The sequence below is a fragment of the Somniosus microcephalus genome, unplaced genomic scaffold, assembly GCF_052327205.1.
Source record: "Somniosus microcephalus isolate GS21.2 unplaced genomic scaffold, FLI_Smic_1.0 unresolved_chr2, whole genome shotgun sequence".
In the NCBI taxonomy this organism is placed as follows: Eukaryota; Metazoa; Chordata; class Chondrichthyes; order Squaliformes; family Somniosidae; genus Somniosus; species Somniosus microcephalus.
The window spans coordinates 19811971-19835125 of NW_028225180.1; the positions used below are offsets into that span (position 1 = coordinate 19811971).

Here is a 23155-nt window from a genome sequence, read left to right on the forward strand (position 1 = left end):
CATTTGAAAGAAACGTGAAATTTTGCTGGGCTGCCTGGACGAGGTATTTAATAAACATGCAAAAATACTTCACACACTCCGTAAATATACATCGGTTGTAATGAAGGACATAAACCATCAAATAATGAATCACACTCAAATGTATCAGTGTTAAGTGTCTGCATTTTGGCACTGCAAGATACCGCACGCAGCCGGTCACAGTTAATGTTGGGGTCAAGCCCCTACTCCTCCCAGGGTGTGCTGCGATATTTTACGTCCACGCAAGGCCTCAGTTTAACGTCTTATGCCGACAGTGCGGCGCTCCCTCAGTGCTGCCCCTCCGACAGTGCGGCGCTCCCTCAGTACTGCCCCTCCGACAGTGCGGTTGTTCGACAGTGCGGCCCTCCGACAGTGCGGTCGTCCGACAATGCGGCACTCCCTCAGTACTGCCCCTTCGGGAAATGACAGGCCCCTTCGCGTTACTGCGAGTCCACACTACGGGATGGATTTAGTCACCACTTGAGACAGGGGCCTCGGGGAAAGCGGGCCCGGATTAACAAAGAGGAAGGTTGAGTTCAGTGGGAGTTGAGCACCTCAGTACAGGTAAAGGGGCAGCTCCGCCCTTGTCAGCTGGGGTTTCCAAAGGCATCTGTTAAATTGTGACACGAGGCTGGAATAGGAAAATTTAAGGCACGTGGTATTAAAGTGCCCCGAGAGGGGGAACTGGACACAGACAGGAGGGGAGTTAGATGACGGGATGCAGATGACTACACACCAGGAATTTGGGCAGAAGATGAGGCCAAAGCCAGTGTGAAAGGGGAAGTAGATGAGATACTGGATGGGATAAAAATTGATAGAGGCGGTACTAGAAAGGCTGGCTGTGCTTAAAGTAGATAAGTCACCAGGACCGGATGGGATGCTGAGGGAAGTTAAGATGGAAATCGAGGACTGGAGAATTGCAACTGTAACCCCCCTTTTTTGAACAAGGGTGTAAGGATAAACCCAGCAACTACAGGAGATCACATCTCCTCAACCTTCTCTGCTCTAAGGAGAACAATCCCAGCTTCTCCAGTCTATCCACGTAACTGAAGTCCCTCATCCCTGGTACCATTCTGGTCAATCTTCTCTGCACCCTCAGTTTAACCTCGGTAGTGGGGAAACTTTTAGAAACAATAATCAAGGACAAAATTAACAGTCACTTGAACAAGTGTGGATTAATTAAGGAAAGCCAGCGCGGATTTGTTAAAGGCAAATCGTGTTTAACTAACTTGACCGAGTTTTTTGATGAGGTAACAGAGAGGGTTGATGAGGGTAATGAGGTTGACGTGGTGTACATGGATTTCCAAAAGGGCGTTTGATAAAGTGCCACATAATAGGCTTGTCAGCAAAGTTGAAGCCCATGGAATAAAAGGGACAGTGGCAGCCTGGGTACGGAATTGGCTAAGTGACAGGAAACACAGAGAGTAGTGGTGAACGGTTGTTTATCGGACTGGAGGAAGGTATACAGTGGTGTTCCCCAGGGGTCGGTTCTAGGACCACTGCTTTTCTTGATATATATTAATGACTTGGATGTGGGTGTACAGGGCACAATCTCAAAATTTGCAGATGACACAAAACTTGGAAGTATAGTGAACAGTGAGGGGGAGAGTGATAGACTTCAGGAAGACACAGACAGGCTGGTGGAATGGGCGGACACGTGGCAGATGAAATTTAACGCAGAAAGTGCGAAGTGATACATCCTGGTAGGAAGAATGAGGAGAGGCAATATAAACTAAAGGGTACAATCCTAAAGGGGGTGCACGAACAGAGAGACCTGGGGGTATATGTGCACAAATCACTGAAGGTGGCAGGGCAGGTTGAGAAAACGGTAAAAAAGCTTACAGGATCCTGGGCTCCATATATAGAGGGATAGAGAACAAAAGCAAGGAAGTTATGATGAACCTTTATAAAACACTGGTTCGGCCCCAACTGGAGTATTGTGTCCAATTCTGGGCACCGCACTTTAGGAAGGATGTGAAGGCCTTCGAGAGGGTGCAGAAAAGATTTCTGAGAATGAATCCAGGGATGAGGGACTTCAGTTACGTGGAGAGACTGGAGAAGCTGAGGTTGTTCTCCTTGGAGCAGGGAAGATTGAGAGGAGATTTGATCGAGGTGTTCAAAATCATGAGGGGTCTAGACAGAGTAGATAGAGAGAAACTGTTCCCATTGGTGGAAGGGTCGAGAACCAGAGGACACAGATTGAAGGTGATTGGCAGAAGAACCAAAGGCGACACGGGGAAAAACTTTTTTACTCAGCGAGTGGTCAGGATCTGGAATGCACTGCCTGAGGGTGGTGGAGGCAGACTCAATCGCGGCTTTCAAAAGGGAGTTGGATAAGTACCTGAAGGAAAAACATTTGCAGGGCTACGGGGAGAGGGTGGGGGAGTGGGACTGGCTGAGGTGCTCTCGCAGAGAGTCGGCATAGGCTCGATGGGCCGAATGGCCTCCTGTGCTGTGTAACCATTCTATGATTCTATCTCCCTGAGGGAGAGGGGACTGAGATCCACCAGTCAGTGTACAGATATCTCCCTGAGAGAGAGGACTGAGAGACACCAGTCAGTGTACAGATATCTCCCTGAGAGAGAGGGGATTGAGAGACACCAGTCAGTGTACAGATATCTCCCTGAGGGAGAGGGACTGAGAGACACCAGTCAGTGTACAGATATCTCCCTGAGAGAGAGGGGACTGAGAGACACCAGTCAGTGTACAGATATCTCCCTGAGAGAGAGGGACTGAGAGACACCAGTCAGTGTACAGATATCTCCCTGAGAGAGAGGGACTGAGAGACACCAGTCAGTGTACAGATATCTCCCTGAGGGAGAGGGACTGAGAGACACCAGTCAGTGTACAGATATCTCCCTGAGAGAGAGGACTGAGAGACACCAGTCAGTGTACAGATATCTCCCTGAGAGAGAGGACTGAGAGACACCAGTCAGTGTACAGATATCTCCCTGAGAGAGAGGGACTGAGAGACACCAGTCAGTGTACGGATAGAGAGGGACTGAGACACCAGTCAGTGTACAGATATCTCCCTGAGAGAGAGGGACTGAGAGACACCAGTCAGTGTACAGATATCTCCCTGAGAGAGAGGGACTGAGAGACACCAGTCAGTGTACAGATATCTCCCTGAGAGAGAGGGACTGAGAGACACCAGTCAGTGTACAGATATCTCCCTGAGGGAGAGGGACTGAGAGACACCAGTCAGTGTACAGATATCTCCCTGAGAGAGAGGACTGAGAGACACCAGTCAGTGTACAGATATCTCCCTGAGAGAGAGGGACTGAGAGACACCAGTCAGTGTACAGATATCTCCCTGAGAGAGAGGGACTGAGAGACACCAGTCAGTGTACAGATATCTCCCTGAGGGAGAGGGACTGAGAGACACCAGTCAGTGTACAGATATCTCCCTGAGAGAGAGGACTGAGAGACACCAGTCAGTGTACAGATATCTCCCTGAGAGAGAGGGACTGAGAGACACCAGTCAGTGTACGGATAGAGAGGGACTGAGACACCAGTCAGTGTACAGATATCTCCCTGAGAGAGAGGGACTGAGAGACACCAGTCAGTGTACAGATATCTCCCTGAGAGAGAGGGGATTGAGAGACACCAGTCAGTGTACAGATATCTCCGAGAGAGAGAGGGAACACCAGTCACTGGTGAGGGTGTCTCGGTTCAGGCTAATGGTCCTCCCCCCGGAAGCTGGAGAAATCCGACAGTTTCTTTCCCACTGTGTCTGGCTGTGGTCCACGAGCTCATCCTGCCGAGGTCAGTCAGCCCCTTGTCGTCGGTGCGAGCACCGGGAAACCTCTCGGCTGCCTCGGGGGAACCTCTCTCCAGCCTCGCTATCTCGGGGGAGCCTCTCACCAGCCTCGCTGCCTCGGGGGAGCTTCTCGCCAGCCTCGCTGCCTCGGGAGCCTCTCGCCAGCCTCGCTGCCTCAGGGGAGCCTCTCGCCAGCCACACTGCCTCGGGGGAGCCTCTCGCCAGCCACACTGCCTCGGGGGAACCTCTCGCCAGCCACACTGCCTCGGGGGAGCCTCTCGCCAGCCACACTGCCTCGGGGGAGCCTCTCGCCAGCCTCGCTGCCTCGGGGGAGCCTTTCGCCAGCCTCGCTGCCTCGGGGGAGCCTCTCGCTGCCTCGGGGGAGCCTCTCGCCAACCACGCTGCCTCGGGGGAACCTCTCGCCAGCCTCGCTGCCTCGGGTGAGCCTCTCGCCAGCCTCGCTGCCTCGGGGGAGCCTCTCGCCAACCACGCTGCCTCGGGGGAACCTCTCGCCAGCCTCGCTGCCTCGGGTGAGCCTCTCGCCAACCACGCTGCCTCGGGTGAGCCTCTCGCCAGCCTCGCTGCCTCGGGGGAACCTCTCGCCAGCCACACTGCCTCGGGGGAGCCTCTCGCCAGCCACGCTGCCTCGGGGGAGCCTCTCGCCAGCCTCGCTGCCTCGGGGGAGCCTCTCGCCAGCCTCGCTGCCTCGGGGGAACCTCTCGCCAGCCTCGCTGCCTCGGGGGAACCTCTCGCCAGCCTCGCTGCCTCGGGGGAGCCTCTCGCCAGCCTCGCTGCCTCGGGTGAGCATCTCGCCAGCCTCGCTGCCTCGGGGGAGCCTCTCGCCAGCCTCGCTGCCTCGGGGGAGCCTCTCGCCAGCCTCGCTGCCTCGGGGGAGCCTCTCGCCAGCCTCGCTGCCTCGGGGGAGCCTCTCGCCAGCCTCGCTGCCTCGGGGGAGCCTCTCGCCAGCCTCGCTACCTCGGGGGAGCCTCTCGCCAGCCTCGCTGCCTCGGGGGAGCCTCTCGCCAGCCTCGCTACCTCGGGGGAGCCTCTCGCCAGCCTCGCTGCCTCGGGGGAGCCTCTCGCCAGCCTCGCTACCTCGGGGGAGCCTCTCTCCAGCCTCGCTGCCGCGGGGGAGCCTCTCGCCAGCCTCACTGCCTCGGGGGAACCTCTCTCCAGCCTCGCTGCCTCGGGGGAGCCTCTCTCCAGCCTCACTGCCTCGGGGGAGCCTCTCTCCAGCCTCGCTACCTCGGGGGAGCCTCTCTCCAGCCTCGCTGCCTCGGGGGAGCCTCTCGCCAGCCACGCTGCCTCGGGGGAACCTCTCGCCAGCCTCGCTACCTCGGGGGAGCCTCTCGCCAGCCTCGCTGCCGCGGGGGAACCTCTCTCCAGCCTCACTGCCTCGGGGGAACCTCTCGCTACCTCGGGGGAACCTCTCGCTGTCCGGGTGCTCCCAGGGCCGGCGGGCCTGCTCCAGGCTGTCGAAGTGCGTCAGGTGGAAGCGCAGCTCCAGCTGTTTGACCATGTGGCGGAGCGTGGCGAAGGCCAGTAGCACCTCGGCCACCAGGAAGAGCAGGTAGACGATGCTGGTCCCGCGCTCCAGGGGCAGGAGGACCAGCCGGGGGCTGCACACGTGGAACAATGTCATGGGGATCTGCAGCAGCAGCGTCAGCAACCAGAACCCGGCCAACTCCGGCACCTGCAGGGGGGAGAGAGACACAGACCGAGAGGCCAACTGAGACACCAACACAGCTGGGCACCGCGGGAGAGCGAGGGAGGGAGAGAGAGACAGAGAGAGAGACAGCCGGGCACCGTGGGAGAGCGAGAGAGAGAGAGAGAGACAGAGAGAGTGTGACAGGGAGAGAGAGAGTCAGAGACCGAGACGCTAACTGAGACACCCAACCAACACAGCCGGGCACTGCGGGAGAGCGAGGGAGACAGAGAGCAAGAGAGAGGGAGACAGACAGAGATAGAGAGACACCAACTCAGACACCCAACCAACACAGCCGGGCACCGCAGGAGAGAGAGACAGAGAGAGGGAGGGAGACAGAGACACGGGGAGAGCGAGAGGCAGACAGAGAGAGAGAGAGAGACACTTTAATATTTACATAAATGAATTGGCAAAACTACTTGAACAATCTACAGCACCCGGCCTCACCCTATATGAATCCAAGGTTAAATTCCTCCTCTATGCAGATGACCTGGTTCTGCTGTCACCAACTAAGGAGGGTCTACAGCAGAACCTGGATCTGCTGGAGTCGTTCTGTCAGACCTGGGCCCTGACAATACACCAAAAAAACAAAGTCCTTGTGTTCCAGCAAAGATCCAGACATCAGGGACCCAGAATAAATTTCACACTAGGAACAACTAAAATCGAACAAACCACTAACTACACATACTTGGGCATAAAAATCAGCTCTACGGGAAATTTTCATCTGGCTGTGAATGAACTGAAAGAGAAAGCTAGAAGGGCTTTCTATGCCATCAAAAAATCAATCCAAATAGAAATCCCAATTAGCATTTGACTCAAAATTTTTAAATCAGTAATTGAACCAATTGCACTCTATGGCAGTGAGGTGTGGGGACCGCTAACACAACAAGAATTTGCAAAATGGGACAAACACCCAATTGAGATCCTACATGCAGAATTCTGTAAAAGTATCCTCCGGACTCAAAGGAAAACCGCAAACAATGCATGCAGGGCAGAACTAGGCCAATATCCACTAATAATTACTATCCAAAAAAGAGCCACCAAATTTTGGAAACACCTAAAAATGAGCAACCCCCACTGCTATCATTACGAAGCCTTGAAATGCCAAGAGAGGACCATAAAGAAGAATACCCTCAGTCAACTAGTCCTGGGACTCAGTGAAGCAACCACTAATACTAACCAGCCCCAGGACAGTGACATCGTAGCACAGAGAATTCGACCCAACACAATTGTCACTAAGCAAAAGGAAAAATACCTGTCATATTGGGCAGAAACAACAAAAACCCAAAACAAACTCAATTGCTACTTGGCCCTAAACAGACAATACAACATGGCTGAATACCTGACCATGGTAAAGGATAGCAAACTGAGAAAAACCGTGACAAGGTACAGACTTAGTGAACATAGCCTGGCGATCGAAAAAGGCAGACACAGACAGACCCGGCTGCCAAGAGAGGACAGGATATGCTCTCACTGCAGTCAGGGAGTGGTGGAGACAGAGATGCACTTCCTCACAGCTTGTGGAAAATATCAGGGCATCAGGGAGAATTTCTACCAAAAATTCTCACAAATATGCCCTGAATTCAGAAATTTGAATGACGACCAAAAACTCCCATACCTACTAGGGGAACAGAGAAACTGTGTAACACTGGCGGCACACTATGTTACAGCTTGCCATAAACAGAGGGACAACCAGTAAACCTAAGAAAAGAGTATATACAAATTATACGAATGTATATTTATACACTCAGGGATATATCTGTTTATACACTGTATGAATAGATCTGCGTTTATGTGTTCAACCATAAATGTTTTTCGATGCTTTGGCAACATAAGATGTACCTTATCATGCCAATAAAGCGATTTGAATTGAATTGAATTGAGGGGGAGACAGATAGAAAGTCGTCCTGTCTCAGACACACAATATACCCGTGATCCATCAACCGACCCACCGCCCCGCCCAGTCTCCCCTCGTCCACTCAGTCTGGGCATGGGTTTGACCCCAAGTCCCAGAGGGTGAAAGGTCAGTGGGTGACCCTTGTCTCCCCCTCCACCCCCGTCCCGCCACCATCCCATCAGTTACCTTCTCCTGCAGGTTTCCCATGTAGCCCAGGTAGAGCCGGATAACCTCCACAATCGTCATCAGAGTGAGCAAGGCACTGAGGACAATGCGGTAATAGGTGTTCAGCGCGACGTACTGAGGGGGAGAGAGAAATGATCAGGATCACCCTCACTGCATTCCTCACACCCTCTGATAATACCCTCCCTCACTGCATTCCTCACACCCTCTGATAATACCCTCCCTCACTGCATTCCCCACACCCTCCGATAATACCCTCACTCACTGCATTCCCCACACCCTCCGATAATACCCTCCCTCACTGCATTCCCCACACACTCTCCGATAATACCCTCCCTCACTGCATTCCCCACACACCCCCTCCAATAATACCCTCCCTCACTGCATTCCCCACACCCCCTCCGATAATACCCTCACTCACTGCATTCCCCACACCCTCCGATAATACCCTCCCTCACTGCATTCCCCATACACCCCCTCCGATAATACCCTCACTCACTGCATTCCCCACCCCCTCCGATAATACCCTCCCTCACTGCATTCCCCACACCCTCCGATAATACCCTCCCTCACTGCATTCCCCCCACCCCCTCCGATAATACCCTCCCTCACTGCATTCCCCACACCCGCCGATAATACCCTCCCTCACTGCATTCCCCATACACCCCCTCCGATAATACCCTCACTCACTGCATTCCCCACCCCCTCCGATAATACCCTCCCTCACTGCATTCCCCACACCCTCCGATAATACCCTCCCTCACTGCATTCCCCCCACCCCCTCCGATAATACCCTCCCTCACTGCATTCCCCACACCCGCCGATAATACCCTCCCTCACTGCATTCCCCACACCCTCCGATAATACCCTCCCTCACTGCATTCCCCACACCCTCCGATAATACCCTCCCTCACTGCATTTCCCACACCCTCCGATAATACCCTCCCTCACTGCATTCCCCACACCCGCCGATAATACCTTCCCTCACTGCATTCCCCACACCCTCCGATAATACCTTCCCTCACTGCATTCCCCACCCCCTCCGATAATACCCTCCCTCACTGCATTCCCCACACCCTCCGATAATACCCTCCCTCACTGCATTCCCCACACCCGCCGATAATACCTTCCCTCACTGCATTCCCCACACCCTCCGATAATACCCTCCCTCACTGCATTCCCCACACCCTCCGATAATACCTTCCCTCACTGCATTCCCCACCCCCTCCGATAATACCCTCCCTCACTGCATTCCCCACACCATCCGATAATACCCTCCCTCACTGCATTCCCCACACCCGCCGATAATACCCTCCCTCACTGCATTCCCCACACCCTCCGATAATACCCTCCCTCACTGCATTCCCCACACCCTCCGATAATACCTTCCCTCACTGCATTCCCCACACCCTCCGATAATACCTTCCCTCACTGCATTCCCCACACCCTCCGATAATACCCTCCCTCACTGCATTCTCCACACATCCCCTCCGATAATACCCTCCCTCACTGCATTCCCCACACCCTCCGATAATACCCTCCCTCACTGCATTCCCCACACCCGCCGATAATACCCTCCCTCACTGCATTCCCCACACCCTCCGATAATACCTTCCCTCACTGCATTCCCCACCCCCTCCGATAATACCCTCCCTCACTGCATTCCCCACACCCCCTCCGATAATACCCTCCCTCACTGCATTCCTCACACCCTCCGATAATACCTTCCCTCACTGCATTCCCCACACCCCCTCCGATAATACCTTCCCTCACTGCATTCCCCACACCCTCCGATAATACCCTCCCTCACTGCATTCCCCACACCCTCCGATAATACCCTCCCTCACTGCATTCCTCACACCCCCTCCGATAATACCCTCCCTCACTGCATTCCCCACACATCCCCTCCGATAATACCCTCACTCACTGCATTCCCCACACCCTCCGATAATACGCTCCCTCACTGCATTCCCGACACCCTCCGATAATACCCTCCCTCACTGCATTCCCCCCACACACACCCTCCGATAATACCCTCACTCACTGCATTCCTCACACCCTCTGATAATACCCTCCCTCACTGCATTCCCCACACCCCCTCCGATAATACCCTCCCTCACTGCATTCCTCACACCCTCTGATAATACCCTCCCTCACTGCATTCCTCAGACCCCCTCCGATAATACCCTCCCTCACTGCATTCCCCACACCCTCCGATAATATCCTCCCTCACTGCATTCCCCACACACCCCCTCCGATAATACCCTCCCTCACTGCATTCCCCACCCCCTCCGATAATATCCTCCCTCACTGCATTCCTCAGACCCCCTCCGATAATACCCTCCCTCACTGCATTCCCCACACCCTCCGATAATATCCTCCCTCACTGCATTCCCCACACACCCCCTCCGATAATACCCTCCCTCACTGCATTCCCCACACCCCCTCCGATAATACCCTCCCTCACTGCATTCCCCACCCCCTCCGATAATACCCTCCCTCACTGCATTCCCCACCCCCTCCGATAATATCCTCCCTCACTGCATTCCCCACACCCTCTGATAATACCCTCCCTCACTGCATTCCCCACACCCTCTGATAATATCCTCCCTCACTGCATTCCCCACCCCCTCCGATAATATCCTCCCTCACTGCATTCCCCACACCCTCTGATAATACCCTCCCTCACTGCATTCCCGACACCCTCCGATAATACCCTCCCTCACTGCATTCCCCACCCCCTCCGATAATACCCTACCTCACTGCATTCCCCACACACCCCCTCCGATAATACCCTCCCTCACTGCATTCCCCACACACCCCCTCCAATAATACCCTCCGTCACTGCATTCCCCACACCCTCCGATAATACCTTCCCTCACTGCATTCCCCACCCCCTCCGATAATACCCTCCCTCACTGCATTCCCCACACACCCCCTCCGATAATACCCTCCCTCACTGCATTCCCCCTCACACCCCCTCCGATAATACCCTCCCTCACTGCATTCCCCACCCCCTCCGATAATACCCTCCCTCACTGCATTCCCCACACACCCCCTCCGATAATACCCTCCCTCACTGCATTCCCCCTCACACCCCCTCCGATAATACCCTCCCTCACTGCATTCCCCACACCCCCTCCGATAATACCCTCCCTCACTGCATTCCCCACACACCCCCTCCGATAATACCCTCCCTCACTGCATTCCTCACACCCCCTCCGATAATACCCTCCCTCACTGCATTCCCCACACCCCCTCCGATAATACCCTCCCTCACTGCATTCCCCACACACCCCCTCCGATAATACCCTCCCTCACTGCATTCCCCACACACCCCCTCCGATAATACCCTCCCTCACTGCATTCCCCACCCCCTCCGATAATGCCCTCCCTCACTGCATTCCCCACACACCCCCTCCGATAATACCCTCCCTCACTGCATTCCCCACACCCCCTCCGATAATACCCTCCCTCACTGCATTCCCCACACCCCCTCCAATAATACCCTCCGTCACTGCATTCCCCACCCCCTCCGATAATACCCTCCCTCACTGCATTCCCCACACCCCCTCCAATAATACCCTCCCTCACTGCATTCCCCCCACCCCCTCCGATAATACCCTCCCTCACTGCATTCCCCACAACCCCTCCGATAATACCCTCCCTCACTGCATTCCCCCCACCCCCTCCGATAATACCCTCCCTCACTGCATTCCCCACACCCTCCGATAATACCCTCCCTCACTGCATTCCCCACACCCCCTCCGATAATACCCTCCCTCACTGCATTCCCCCCACCCACTCCGATAATACCCTCCCTCACTGCATTCCCCACACCCCCTCTGATAATACCCTCCCTCACTGCATTCCCCACACACCCGCTCCGATAATACCCTCCCTCACTGCATTCCCCACACCTCCGATAATACCCTCCCTCACTGCATTCCCCACACCTCCGATAATACCCTCACTCACTGCATTCCCCACACCCTCCGATAATACCCTCCCTCACTGCATTCCCCACACCCTCCGATAATACCCTCCCTCACTGCATTCCCCACACCCCCTCCGATAATACCCTCCCACACTGCATTCCCCATACACCCCCTCCGATAATACCCTCCCTCACTGCATTCCCCCACACCCTCTGAACCCTGACTGATTTCCCCTCTCTCTAACCCAGGGGTCACTGGACAGTGACCAGGAGCAGGAACCCTGGATGATTTCCCCTCTCTCTAACCCAGGGGTCACTGGACAGTGATCAGGAGCAGGAACCCTGGCTGATTTCCCCTCTCTCTAACCCAGGGGTCACTGGACAGTGATCAGGAGCAGGAACCCTGGCTGATTTCCTCTCTCTCTAACCCAGGGGTCACTGGGCAGTTATCAGGAGCAGGAACCCTGGCTGATTTCCTCTCTCTCTAACCCAGGGGTCACTGGGCAGTGATCAGGAGCAGGAACCCTGGCTGATTTCCCCTCTCTCTAACCCAGGGGTCACTGGGCAGTGATCAGGAGCAGGAACCCAGGCTGATTTCTCCTCTCTCTAACCCAGGGGTCACTGGGCAGTGATCAGGAGCAGGAACCCTGGCTGATTTCCCCTCTCTCTAACCCAGGGGTCACTGGACAGTGATCAGGAGCAGGAACCCAGGCTGATTTCCCCTCTCTCTAACCCAGGGGTCACTGGACAGTGATCAGGAGCAGGAACCCTGGCTGATTTCCCCTCTCTCTCTAACCCAGGGGTCACTGGACAATGATCAGGAGCAGGAACCCTGGCTGATTTCCCCTCTCTCTAACCCAGGGGTCACTGGACAGTGATCAGGAGCAGGAACCCTGGCTGATTTCCCCTCTCTCGAACCCAGGGGTCATTGGGCAGTATTCAGGAGCAGGAACCCTGGCTGATTTCCCTCTCTCTCTCTAACCCAGGGGTCACTGGACAATGATCAGGAGCAGGAACCCTGGCTGATTTCCCCTCTCTCTAACCCAGGGGTCACTGGACAGTGATCAGGAGCAGGAACCCTGGCTGATTTCCTCTCTCTCTAACCCAGGGGTCACTGGGCAGTGATCAGGAGCAGGAACCCTGGCTGATTTCCCCTCTCTCTCTAACCCAGGGGTCACTGGACAGTGATCAGGAGCAGGAACCCTGGCTGATTTCCCCTCTCTCTAACCCAGGGGTCACTGGACAGTGATCAGGAGCAGGAACCCTGGCTGATTTCCCTCTCTCTCTCTAACCCAGGGGTCACTGGACAATGATCAGGAGCAGGAACCCTGGCTGATTTCCCCTCTCTCTAACCCAGGGGTCATTGGGCAGTATTCAGTAGCAGGAACCCTGGCTGATTTCCCCTCTCTCTAACCCAGGGGTCACTGGACAGTGATCAGGAGCAGGAACCCTGGCTGATTTCCCCTCTCTCTAACCCAGGGGTCATTGGGCAGTATTCAGGAGCAGGAACCCTGGCTGATTTCTCCACTGCCCCACCCAGTCCCACATCTCTGGGCGTACTGGAGTCCGGCGATTCTCTTGGGATGCACAGTTACCTGTAACATACCTTCAGATGCAGCATGAAGATTTCACACACCCACCAGAATGGATAGAAGTAAAAGTTGAAGTAGAGACACATCTGTAGAGGCAGACTGGAGACGATCAGCTGGCCTGGGCGGGGAGTGAGAGAGAGGACGCTGGTTACAGGGTGAAACCACATTCCCCCATTTTTATTCATTCCCAGTCCGGCAATACCTTAATTTTAACATTTTCATCCTCGTGTTCAAATCCCCTCCCCCCCTCCCTATTTCTGAAATATTAATACCAGTGCATCCACTATTTCTGCAACTACCTCTTTTAAAAGCCAAGGATGCAGGTCCAGGGGATTTGTTGCCACTTGGTCCCATTAATTTCTCCAGTACTGTCTTTATTTATACTGATTTTTATAAGTTCCTCATTCTCACTAGACCCTCGGTTCCCCATTATTTCCGGAATGTTTTTTGTGTCTTCTACTGTGAAGACAGATACAAAGTATTTGTTTGATGTCTCTGCCATTTCCTTGTTGCCCATTATAATTTCTCCTGTCTCAGCCTCTAATGGGCCCACCTTTACTTTCACTAATCTCTTCCTATTTACATACCTATAGAAATGTTTACAGTGGCCCAGAAATTCGGGTCGGGGGCTTCCCGTGGGTGTAAGCCTCCGACCTGCACTTACCTAGCGCGGCGGCCGTTGTGCTGTGGGCCCCCGTGGGATTCCGATCCTGGGCCTGCTCCAACTGCCGGCGCGCAGTGCTTGCGTATCCCAGGGGCGCAGTTAGTTCGATGCGTCCCCTGGGATCACGTGGGCCATGGAGAGCCAATGGGAGCAGGGAATGCTTCATTCATAAGTTTGACAGGAAGATCTGTCAAACCTATAAATACTATAAGCCCCAAAACATCACTAAAACCTCAAATAAATTATTTTAAAAAATCACATTTTTAAAATAACTATAAATTACATGAAATAACTATTTTAAACAATAATTTAAATTTTTGAAAAAATTAATTACATTTTCTAACGGGGCTAAAAATAAACTTACCTTTCTTTAAAGTATTTAAAAATAATAAACCTGTGGAAAAAATGTTTTAATTTTAATTAATTCACCACTTACCTTGTTAAAAGCAGGCCCTGCGCCTGCTTTTTAAAAGTGTAACTGCTGGAGACTTACCCTCCCGGGAAAACCTGCAAAAAAAAACGTAAGTTCGATGCGCACGCGCTGCCTCTCCGGCACGCGCTGCCTCTCCGGCGCACGCGCTGCCTCTCCGGCGCACGCGTTGCACCTCTGAACCCCTTCCTTGAAGGGAACGGAAGTGCTGGTTTCCCGCGCATGCGCAGTGCATGCACGAAACCGGCACTTTCGTTGGGCCTACGCGTGAGTACCCAGTGCGTACTCACCCGTGGAGACCCGAATTTCTGGGCCATTATGTCTCTTGCTAATTTACTCTCATATTCTTTTTTCTCTTTCCTTTTCAATTTCTTGGTCCTCCTTTGCTGAATTCTAAAATCCTCAGGCTTACTACTCTTTTTGGCAACATTATAAGCCTCTTCCTTTGATCTAATACTATCTTTAACTTCTCTTGTTAGCCACGGTTTGATCACTTTTCCTGTGGGGTTTTTGTGCCTTAAAGGAATGTATATTTGTTGTAAATTATGTATTAATTCTTTAAATGCTAGTCATTGCTTGTCTACCGTCATACCTTCTAATGTAGTTTCCCAATCTACCCTAGCCAACTCGCCCCTCATATCTACCTAGTTTGCTTTGTTTAGATTTAAGACCCTAGTTTCGGATTTAACTAAATCACTTTCAAACTCAATCTAAAATTCGATTGGCCCGTATTTTCCGATGCCTACGGGTGTGTAAGCGCTGTGTAGGGACCCGTAGGGACATCGGAAATGTCGGCAGAATCCTCTTGACAGATCGGAGGCCTGCCCGGGAGAAGGGCCTCTGCGGGGGGGAGAGTTCCACTTTCTGCAGAACCTCCGCCCGCTAAAAACCCTTAGAAATTTTTTTAAAGTTTTAAAAATATTTTTTTCCCCCACTCATTTATAATTTAAAAATACTTTTACAAAAAGGTAAGTTTATTTTTAGCCCCGTAAAAAACTTTAATTATTTTTTAATGAAATTTTTGTTTAAAATATTTAATTTAATGTAATTTTAACTCATTTTAAAAAGTGATTTTAAAAACATTATTTAATGTTTTGAAGTATTTTTGGGGTGAACTCCATTCATACTTTTGACAGGTCTATCAATTCATTAAATATATTCAAGAAGGAGTTGGATATCTTTCTTAAGGCTAAAGGGATCAAGGGATATGGGGAGAAGGCAGGGACAGGGTACTGAGTTTGGATGATCAGCCATGATCGCATTGAATGGCGGAGCAGGCTCGAGGGGCCGAATGGCCGACTCCTGCTCCTATCTTCTATGTTTCTATGAAGGGAGATTCCCTTCTCCCATTAGCTGGCTTGGCCCACGCGATTCCACAGACACTTGCGAACCGCATGCGCCCCTGGGATTCGTGGGCCCTGCGCATTTCGACTGTGGAGAGGCCCAGGATCGGAAATGGCCGCACCTCAGGAGACCTCAGGTAAGGGCGTAGATTTTTTCCCGATAGGAAGCCTCCTATCGGAAATTACGGGCCATCATATTATGGTCACTCTTCCCTAAAGTCCCCTTTATCTGCACTATTTTCATTCAGATAGCGTGCCTTTAGCTTTGACTTATTTCTATTTTTCCCTGATGTCACCTTAGTCACTGATGCCCTATTACCTTTGTTACTCTCTCTGTCCCTTCCTGACCCACTCGGCTTATTTTTACCCAAGACTCTACTCTGCTCTAGAGCATTGACATTGAGTCGGGTTAGTGAGGTTGGTTCGGGGTTAAGATTATGATTAGGGTTGGTGTTAGCAGATAGGGTTAGCGATTGAGGTTAGAGTTTAGGTTTACTGGTGGGCATTGTTAATGTTCAAGGATTGTGAGTAAGATTAGTGGTTAGGGTTCGTGGACTTCTTTGTCTCTAAGATTGAGACCATCCGTTCAGCTGCCTCTGCCTCTGCCACTTCCCTCCCTTCCCCGAGCCCACCAAGGTTCCCCCCTGCCCTAGCCCTGAACTCCAGTTTCTCTCCCATCTCCACTCATGCCCTCTCCGAGCTCATCTTGTCTAAGAGACCCACCTCCTGCTCCCTCGACCCTATTCCCACCAATCTGCTGACCTTTACTGGCTCCCATGTTAGCTAATGTTAACGGTTCACTGACGACAGCCAGCTCTGCCTCAGCACCTCTTCTCTCGACTCCGCCACTGTCTCTAAATTGCTGCTTGTCTGACATCCAGCTCTGTAATTAGTGGCTGGTAGTTGGTGGTTGGTGATTATTGTTAGTGATTAGCGACTGGGGGGAGCAACTGGGGGTTAGTGATTGGTGGATGGTGAATGGGGGTCAGTGATTGGTGGATAGTGAATGGGGGTTAGTGATTGGTGGATGGTGAATGGGGGTCAGTGATTGGTGGATAGTGATTGGTGGATAGTGAATGGGGGTCAGTGATTGGTGGATGGTGAATGGGGGTTAGTGATTGGTGGATGGTGAATGGGGGTCAGTGATTGGTGGATAGTGAATGGGGGGTTAGTGATTGGTGGATGGTGAATGGGGGTCAGTGATTGGTGGATGGTGATTGGTGGATAGTGAATGGGGGTCAGTGATTGGTGGATGGTGAATGGGGGTTAGTGATTGGTGGATGGTGAATGGGGGTCAGTGATTGGTGGATAGTGCTTGGTGGATAGTGAATGGGGGTCAGTGATTGGTGGATGGTGAATGGGGGTTAGTGATTGGTGGATGGTGAATGGGGGTCAGTGATTGGTGGATAGTGAATGGGGGTCAGTGATTGGTGGATAGTGAATGGAGGTTAGTGATAGGTGGATAGTGAATGGGGGTCAGTGATTGGTGGATAGTGAATGGGGGTCAGTGATTGGTGGATAGTGAATGGAGGTCAGTGATTGGTGGATGGTGAATGGGGGTCAGTGATTGGTGGATGGTGAATGGGGGTCAGTGATTGGTGGATAGTGATTGGTGGATAGTGAATGGGGGTCAGTGATTGGTGGATGGTGAATGGGGGTCAGTGATTGGTGGATAGTGAATGGGGGTTAGTGATTGGTGAATGGGGGTCAGTGATTGGTGGATAGTGAATGGGGGTTAGTGATTGGTGGATGGTGAATGGGGGTCAGTGATTGGTGGATAGTGAATGGGGGTCAGTGATTGGTGGATAGTGAATGGGGGTTAGTGATTGGTGGATGGTGAATGGGGGTCAGTGATTGGTGGATAGTGAATGGGGGTTAGTGATTGGTGGATAGTGCATGCGGGTCAGTGATTGGTGGATAGTGAATGGGGTCAGTGATTGGTGGATCGTGAATGGGGTTAGTGATTGGTGGATAGTGAATGGGGGTCAGTGATTGGTGGATAGTGAATGGAGGTCAGTGATTGGTGGATAGTGAATGGGGGTCAGTGATTGGTGGATAGTGAATGGGGGTTAGTGATTGGTGGATGGTGAATGGAGGTTAGTGATAGGTGGATAGTGCATGGGGGTCAGTGATTGGTGGATAGTGAATGGAGGTTAGTGATTGGTGGATAGTGAATGGGGGTCAGTGATTGGTGGATAGTGAATGGGGGTCAGTGATTGGTGGATAGTGAATGGGGGTCAGTGATTGGTGGATAGTGAATGGGGGTTAGTGATTGGTGGATGGTGAATGGAGGTTAGTGATAGGTGGATAGTGCATGGGGGTCAGTGATTGGTGGATAGTGAATGGAGGTCAGTGATTGGTGGATGGTGAATGGGAGTCAGTGATTGGTGGATAGTGAATGGGGGTTAGTGATTGGTGGATGGTGAATGGGGGTCAGTGATTGGTGGATAGTGAATGGGGGTTAGTGATTGGTGGATGGTGAATGGGGGTCAGTGATTGGTGGATAGTGAATGGGGGTCAGTGATTGGTGGATAGTGAATGGGGTTAGTGATTGGTGGATAGTGAATGGGGGTCAGTGATTGGTGGATAGTGAATGGAGGTTAGTGATAGGTGGATAGTGAATGGAGGTCAGTGGTTGGTGGATGGTGAATGGGGTTAGTGATTGGTGGATAGTGAATGGAGGTCAGTGATTGGTGGATAGTGAATGGGGTCAGTGATTGGTGGATAGTGAATGGGGGTCAGTGATTGGTGGATAGTGAATGGAGGTCAATGATTGGTGGATAGTGAATGGAGGTCAGTGATTGGATGGTGAATGGGGGTCAGTGATTGGTGGATAGTGAATGGAGGTCAGTGATTGGTGGATAGTGAATGGAGGTCAGTGATTGGTGGATAGTGAATGGGGGTCAGTGATTGGTGGATAGTGAATGGGGGTCAGTGATTGGTGGATGGAGAATGGGGGTCAGTGATTGGTGGATAGTGAATGGTGGTCAGTGATTGGTGGATAGTGAATGGGGGGTCAGTGATTGGTGGATGGAGAATGGGGGTTTGTGATTGGTGGATAGTGAATGGGGGTCAGTGATTGGTGGATAGTGAATGGGGGTCAGTGATTGGTGGATAGTGAATGGGGGTCAGTGATTGGTGGATAGTGAATGGGGGTCAGTGATTGGTGGATAGTGAATGGGAGTTAGTGATTGGTGGATGGTGAATGGGGGTCAGTGATTGGTGGATAGTGAATGGGGGTTAGTGATTGGTGGATGGTGAATGGGGGTCAGTGATTGGTGGATAGTGAATGGGGGTCAGTGATTGGTGAATGGGGGTCAGTGATTGGTGGATAGTGAATGGGGGTCAGTGATTGGTGGATAGTGAATGGGGGTCAGTGATTGGTGGATAGTGAATGGGGGTCAGTGATTGGTGGATAGTGAATGGGGGTCAGTGATTGGTGGATAGTGAATGGAGGTTAGTGATAGGTGGATAGTGAATGGAGGTCAGTGGTTGGTGAATGGGGTTAGTGATTGGTGGATAGTGAATGGAGGTCAGTGATTGGTGGATAGTGAATGGGGTCAGTGATTGGTGGATAGTGAATGGGGGTCAGTGATTGGTGGATAGTGAATGGAGGTCAATGATTGGTGGATAGTGAATGGAGGTCAGTGATTGGATGGTGAATGGGGGTCAGTGAATGGAGGTCAGTGATTGGTGGATAGTGAATGGGGGTCAGTGATTGGTGGATAGTGAATGGAGGTCAGTGATTGGTGGATAGTGAATGGGGTTAGTGATTGGTGGATAGTGAATGGTGGTCAGTGATTGGTGGATAGTGAATGGGGGGTCAGTGATTGGTGGATGGAGAATGGGGGTCAGTGATTGGTGGATGGAGAATGGGGATTTGTGATTGGTGGATAGTGAATGGGGGTCAGTGATTGGTGGATAGTGAATGGGGGTCAGTGATTGGTGGATAGTGAATGGGGGTCAGTGATTGGTGGATAGTGAATGGGGGTCAGTGATTGGTGGATAGTGAATGGAGGTTAGTGATTGGTGGATAGTGAATGGGGGTCAGTGATTGGTGGATAGTGAATGGGGGTCAGTGATTGGTGGATAGTGAATGGAGGTTAGTGATTGGTGGATAGTGAATGGAGGTCAGTGATTGGTGGATGGAGAATGGGGGTCAGTGATTGGATAGTGAATGAGGGTTAGTGATTGGTGGATGGAGAATGGGGGTTAGTGATTGGTGGATGGAGAATGGGGGTTAGTGATTGGTGGATGGAGAATGGGGGTCAGTGATTGGTGGATAGTGAATGGGGGTCAGTGATTGGTGGATAGTGAATGGGGGTCAGTGATTGGATAGTGAATGGGGGTCAGTGATTGGTGGATAGTGAATGGGGGTCAGTGATTGGATAGTGAACGGGGTCAGTGAATGGGGGTCAGTGATTGGATAGTGAATGGGGGTCAGTGATTGGTGGATAGTGAATGGGGGTCAGTGATTGGATAGTGAATGGGGGTCAGTGATTGGATAGTGAATGGGGGTCAGTGATTGGTGGATAGTGAATGGGGGTTAGTGATTGGTGGATAGTGAATGGGGGTAAGTGATTGGATAGTGAATGGGGGTCAGTGATTGGATAGTGAATGGGGGTCAGTGATTGGATAGTGAATGGGGGTCAGTGATTGGTGGATAGTGAATGGGGGTTAGTGATTGGTGGATAGTGAATGGGGGTCAGTGATTGGATAGTGAACGGGGTCAGTGATTGGATAGTGAATGGGGGTCAGTGATTGGATAGTGAATGGGGGTCAGTGATTGGTGGATAGTGAATGGGGGTTAGTGATTGGTGGATAGTGAATGGGGGTCAGTGATTGGATAGTGAACGGGGTCAGTGATTGGATAGTGAATGGGGGTCAGTGATTGGTCGATAGTGAATGGAGGTCAGTGATTGATGGATGGTGAATGGGGGTCAGTGATTGGTCGATGGTGATTGGGGGTCAGTGATTGGATAGTGAACGGGGTCAGTGAATGGGGGTCAGTGATTGGATAGTGAATGGGGGTCAGTGATTGGTCGATAGTGAATGGAGGTCAGTGATTGATGGATGGTGAATGGGGGTCAGTGATTGGTCGATGGTGAATGGGGGTCAGTGATTGGATAGTGAATGGGGGTCAGTGATTGGTCGATGGTGATTGGGGGTTAGTGATTTGTGATCAGCCCCAGTGCGGTAACTGTTTTTGCCGATGCCTCCCCCAGAATGCACACATCTGCCAGCAGCAAAGATGGCGGCCGAAACCCACTCCCACCCTCCTGTCCTGGGGTGTTTCTCTCTCTCTCTCTCGTGTCAGCCGTGGCTCAGTGGATAGCACACTCGCCTCTGAGTCAAAAGGTTGTGGGTTCAAGTCCCACTCCACAGACTTGAGCATAAAATCCAGGCTGACACTCCAGTGCAGTACTGAGGGAGCACTGCACTGTTGGAGGGGCAGTACTGAGGGAGCGCTGCACTGTCGAAGGGGCAGTACTGAGGGAGCGCTGCACTGTCGAAGGGGCAGTACTGAGGGAGCGCCGCACTGTCGGAGGGGCAGTACTGAGGGAGTGTCGGAGGGGCAGTATAGGGAGTGCTGCACTGTCGGAGGGGCAGTACGGAGAGAGCGCCGCACTGTGGGAGGGGCAGTACTGAGGGAGCGCCGCACTGTCAGAGGGGCAGTACTGAGGGAGCACCGCACTGTCAGAGGGGCAGTACTGAGGGAGCGCCGCACTGTCGGAGGGGCAGTACTGAGGGAACACTGCACTGTGGGAGGGGCAGGACTGAGGGAACGCCGCACTGTCGGAGGGGCAGTACTGAGGGAGTGCTGCACTGTCGGAGGGGCAGCACTGAGGAACAGCCGCACTGTCGGAGGGGCAGCTCGGAGGGGCAATACTGAGGGAGCGCCGCACTGTCGGAGGGGCAGTACTGAGGGAGCGCCGCATTGTCGGAGGGGCTGTACTGAGGGAGCGCCGCACTGTCGGAGGGGCAGTACTGAGGGAGCGCCGCACTGTCGGAGGGGCAGTACTGAGGGAGCGCCGCACTGTCGGAGGGGCAGTACTGAGGGAGCGCCGCACTGTCGGAGGGGCAGTACTGAGGGAGCGCCGCACTGTCGGAGGGGCAGTACTGAGGGAGCGCCGCACTGTCGGAGGGGCAGTACTGAGGGAGCGCCGCACTGTCGGAGGGGCAGTACTGAGGGAGCGCCGCACTGTCGGAGGGGCAGTACTGAGGGAGCGCCGCACTGTCGGAGGGGCAGTACTGAGGGAGCGCCGCACTGTCGGAGGGTCAGTACTGAGGGAGCGTCGCACTGTCGGAGGGGCAGTACTGAGGGAGCGTCGCACTGTCGGAGGGTCAGTACTGAGGGAGCGCCGCACTGTCGGAGGGGCAGTACTGAGGGAGCGCCGCACTGTCGGAGGGGCAGTACTGAGGGAGTGCCGCACTGTCGGAGGGGCAGTACTGAGGGAGCGCCGCACTGTCGGAGGGGCAGTACTGAGGGAGCGCCGCACTGTCGGAGGGTCAGTACTGAGGGAGCGCCGCACTGTCGGAGGGGGCAGTACTGAGGGAGCGCCGCACTGTCGGAGGGGCAGTACTGAGGGAGCGCCGCACTGTCGGAGGGGCAGTACTGAGGGAGCGCCGCACTGTCGGAGGGGCAGTACTGAGGGAACGCTGCACTGTCGGAGGGGCAGTACTGAGGGAGCGCCGCACTGTCGGAGGGTCAGTACTGAGGGAGCGCCGCACTGTCGGAGGGGCAGTACTGAGGGAGCGCCGCACTGTCGGAGGGGCAGTACTGAGGGAGCGCCGCACTGTCGGAGGGGCAGTACTGAGGGAGCGCCGCACTGTCGGAGGAGACGTTAAACCGAGGCCTGGTTTTCTGTCGGGCGGATGTAACAGACTCCACGGCCACTATTGGAAGAGCAGGGTGGAGTTTCTCCCCAGTGTCCTGGGGCCAGTATTGATCCCTCAATGAACATGATTAGAAAGAGATGATGAGGTCATTGATCAGATTGCTGTCTGTGGGATCTTGCTGTGCACGGATTGGTTGCTGTGATTCCCACAGTCCAGCAGTGACCGCCCTTCAGTAGAAGCGCTGCAGTGTGTGTGTGAAGGTGCTGTGGGAGGCCCTGCGGTGGGGAAAGGCGAGTCTTTCTCTGTGTTCTCTCCCCCACCCCCCGGGGCCTTTACCTGGGACACACCGCAGCGGCCTCTCCTCCGCCTCCTCCCTGCGCTCCCGGCTGAAGACGCTCTGACTTAGGCTGTGGAGGCGCCGCCGGACCGGCTCGGGGATCGGGCTGCGCTCCATTCCCCCCTCCTCCCCTCACCAGGCCCGCAGGCTTCAGATCCCGGGGTTTGGGGGACTGGGCCGCGTCACCATGGCAGCCGGCGGCCTTGCGTCATCGGGGGAGCCTCGCCGACGTCATTGCGTCACCGCCGCGTCCTGCGTAATGACGTCACCCGCAAGGTCCCGGCGTCCATGACGTCATCGACCGCAACCTCAGCCATCGGCCCGAAGCCAATAAAGAACTTTTATTTTCCGGCATCCGCTGTATTTTGCGATTGTATTAAAGAACTTTTATTCTTTTTTGTTAAGAGTGCTCATTGTTGTAGGGTGGGACGTTGGAGGGAGGAATGTAA

At 53.3% G+C, this 23155-nt stretch overlaps 1 protein-coding gene across 1 annotated transcript; it reads right to left on the minus strand.

The window, feature by feature from the left end:
• Positions 1-3856: 3856 nt before the first annotated feature.
• LOC147092238 (uncharacterized) lies at positions 3857-22949 on the minus strand. Its single transcript, XM_085975899.1, has 4 exons — positions 22706-22949; positions 13107-13210; positions 7567-7680; positions 3857-5471 (listed from the first exon to the last, which is right to left on the minus strand). The coding sequence occupies exons 1-4, from the start codon at positions 22821-22823 to the stop codon at positions 3954-3956; spliced, it is 1854 nt and encodes a 617-aa protein (XP_085832025.1). The 5' UTR covers positions 22824-22949; the 3' UTR covers positions 3857-3953.
• Positions 22950-23155: the final 206 nt, after the last annotated feature.

Excerpts from the sequence above, each read along its gene's own strand:
- LOC147092238 (XM_085975899.1), bottom strand. The coding sequence starts at position 22,823 with ATGGAGCGCAGCCCGATCCCCGAGCCGGTCCGGCGGCGCCTCCACAGC. Across the intron at positions 13,211-22,705 it reads GCCGCTGCGGTGTGTCCCAG|GCCAGCTGATCGTCTCCAGT; the intron begins GTAAAGGCCCCG and ends CTCCCCGCCCAG. Across the intron at positions 5,472-7,566 it reads TGGGAAACCTGCAGGAGAAG|GTGCCGGAGTTGGCCGGGTT; the intron begins GTAACTGATGGG and ends TCCCCCCTGCAG.